The sequence below is a fragment of the Pistacia vera genome, unplaced genomic scaffold (assembly GCF_008641045.1).
Source record: "Pistacia vera cultivar Batoury unplaced genomic scaffold, PisVer_v2 Contig53, whole genome shotgun sequence".
In the NCBI taxonomy this organism is placed as follows: Eukaryota; Viridiplantae; Streptophyta; class Magnoliopsida; order Sapindales; family Anacardiaceae; genus Pistacia; species Pistacia vera.
In genome coordinates, this window is record NW_022196368.1 from 65,721 (window position 1) to 68,967 (window position 3,247).

General features: G+C 38.3%; 1 protein-coding gene across 1 annotated transcript; it reads left to right on the forward strand.

Moving 5' to 3' along the window:
* The first annotated feature begins 1,292 nt into the window (after nucleotides 1–1,292).
* Nucleotides 1,293–1,679, forward strand: LOC116107240. The gene has a single exon (XM_031393540.1). It carries the CDS (start codon nucleotides 1,293–1,295, stop codon nucleotides 1,677–1,679), a length of 387 nt encoding a protein of 128 aa, XP_031249400.1.
* Nucleotides 1,680–3,247: the final 1,568 nt, after the last annotated feature.

The window sequence follows — 3,247 nt, forward strand, 5'->3', positions numbered from 1 at the left end:
ATAATTTCACTTATTTAATTTTTCTAATAAACTAAATAAAGGCTACGACCTCAGCAAATTTAATTGCACTGTGAAATTACCAAAATGCCCTTTCGCCCAAAAAGAAGAAAACGCCCTTCTTTCTTCTTGAGTCTTAAATTATCTTCTATGCGTGTGACCCATAGGCTCCTCATCATACCGGCAGTGTATAGTATCGTGATTAACACCAATTAATCGTCTTACTAATACACAGACCAAGATTGGCCGCTAGCAAGGCATCATGGCCACTCGATAGATTCGAATTCAGCAAAGTAGCTACCTGTCAATGATATGGTTACCGTACAATTTGATCCTTTCATCATTCGTTATCTCGACGAGACAAAGGCATAGAAATAGCGTCAACCTTCGGTTACTCTCGATATTATGTATTCAGTTTCCAGACCAATGACCTGTATTATAATCCGGATAGAGCAACAACTCAATCCTACCGTGGCCATAGTTTTAGTGTCATTGCCATATACTGAATTGCGCCGTGAGATAACTTCTCCTGTACCCGGGAGTGATGAATCCTTTGTCAATCCACCATAGTCTTGATACACTCCTCGATGCAGCCAATCACCACCGTATTGATAGCTCTTAATAGAACTGCGTTAGGCTAGTGTCAAACTGCACCAATCGATGCACAAGGCGCTCTGGTGATCTCAAGTCCAAGGATCACATGCACCACCATTCGTTAGAGGATTTGTTCCATAGACACTGGGGTTACCATCCATATGGAATCCTCTGGTGGGTCAGTCCAGTGAACTTGCAACGGTGTATCCGCCTACAGTAAGCACCTATGTGTTGCACCGGGTTGTCACCAAACAACCTTGACAAGTGAGATCAATCACTGCCTTTCGATAGGGTCGTTCAACACTATGATAACCTTACCGTATTATCTGTGCCCTTACTTCAGAATAATACTGGGGCTACGTACATTTCTAGAATGGCCACCATATGTGCTCATAGGGTTCTCACTATCAAGATTTGAAACACTTGATACCCTCGTCATGGTTCTACCATTCTAAGAACATATATCAATACATATTGCAATAATAATGATTTACGCGATATAGAATAAAATGCCTTTTATTGATTAACGAACATTATTACAAAGAGTCAATTCCACAATAATTGATTGGCTCTAGGGCACCTACTCCAAAAAATCAGGTATAAGGTTATTGGGTTCAATGTTGTTGTTGGGGATTTTATTTTAGTTTGTCGCTGCATAAACCCCATCAGTGATTAATAGATGTAAATATTGGGCAGTAAAAATGTTGAATATGGATTCACAAGCTGCCGGAGAAGAAAGATTGCTTCAACTAAATGAATTAGACGAGTTTCGCCATCAAGTGTACGAAAATGCAAAGATTTATAAGGAGAAAACCAAAATGTGGCATGACAGGCATATAATGAAGAAGAAATTTGAAGTGGGTCAGAAAGATTTGCTCTGCAACTCAAGACTTAGGCTTTTTCTCAGAAAACCTAAGTCAAGATGGTTCGAATCCTTCATAGTTACTAAGGTTTACCCATATGGAGCAATTGACATTTCTCATGAACAAAAAGGCACTTTTAAGGTCAATAGGCAGAGGCTGAAGCCATACATTAATGGAGCTTTGAGTTGCAAGACGTTGCCCATCAGACTTGACATTCTGGAATGAGATCCAAGGAGAAAGTCGAGCTTTCAACTATAAACAAGTGCTTCTTGGGAGGCAACCCAAGCGTTTTTCATTTTGTGTGATTTTAGTTGTTCTACATATTGTTTATGTATTATTTGACTTTGGAAGTATTTAAATTTTGTTTTCTTTTTGTGTTTCAGTTGAAAGATTGAATTTTGGCATGAAGAAACAATTTTCCAAACTTTGCCGCAGCAGGGAAGACATTTCACCATGATAAGAAACTCACTGCCATCATAGTGCATTTTTAAATTTCAATTTTCGTTATGGCAAGGAAAGATTTTCTCCGCTGCACGTCGATGCTGGGCATTTCGTCGCTGAGTGTAAGATTCTCCCTAGCGACCATTATTGACTTTTTCCCCCATGGGCTCTTTCCTAGCTTGCCTCCTAGGATAAGCTTGTTTTCTAGCTTCATGCCCATGAGTTTCATTCACTCTTTCTTGTCGAGGGTGGCGTTCACTCCTTGTAGCGGATGAGCCAGGTTGCTCACCATCTCACCCATTTTGCCCACTAGAAGTAGGCTCAGTGGGGATAGGTGATGAGTGCTTGAAAGTGCACTCATACTTTGTGATTTTAAGGGTATGTTGTGTGGGAATTAGGTTTAATTTGCTAATTTTACTTAATTTCGATACTTCTTTTGTTTTCTAGAATCACGGATATGTTTTATTAATTTTCAGGTATTTAGGTGTTGAAAAATAAGAATTTTGAGCATTCACATTGAAGAGTAAAGAATCAGAGTCATGCAGGAGCAAACGGTTCGAGAATCAGAGCTCAAACGAAGAAGTTATGAGTACTTGAAGATTGTTTGCAGCGGAGGATTTTTATGCTGCAGCGTGAGTGAACATGCTTCACTAAAATTGGTGTAACTTTAGTTACACAACTCCGATTGACCTAATTGTAATGGCGCTTGAAAGATAAGAGATAGGGATATAGTTTTTGTGTTTTGGTCTGATCCAATTCGATCTGAAAGATGATTAAACATTGATCTGAAAGTTACATCAATGCATGGAAGACAAGCAGACGCAAGTTCTATAACATACCTCAGTGTTGCTACGATAACTTGAGCTAAAGACCTCAGATTGGGATGATTCTTGGACCATTCAAAATATGATTCAAATATATACAATTAATATGTCTTCTTTAAATTTAGAAGTTTTCATGCTAAAAAGTGGAAGTCTTTTGGCAAATAATTTTCCAGCAGGGGCTATTAAGGAGAAACAAACAGAAAATGGAAAGTTTGTAAAGCTACTAAACATTCTTTAGCATTAAATGGGAGTGGTTCCACATATTTTTGTAAATCTTTGGAAGTCTAGTTTACATATAATTATACGGTTCATTATTCCGAGTTTTCTAGAGGAAGATATTCTAGTTTTAGTACCAGAGGGTCAGCACAGGAATCCTAATTCTACAAGGACTCTACTTAAGAATAATCCGAATTTTATTCTCCTATTTTGTATAGGATTTTTCCCATTACTTTCCCACAACCCTAGCACTAAAAAAGGATGTCTTTAGGTATTTTTTAGGGAGACTTCAACTTTGAGAGAAGCAAGGAG

What these genes read in the sequence shown, in the direction of transcription:
- LOC116107240 (XM_031393540.1), top strand. Translation starts at nt 1,293, where the DNA reads ATGTTGAATATGGATTCACAAGCTGCCGGAGAAGAAAGATTGCTTCAA.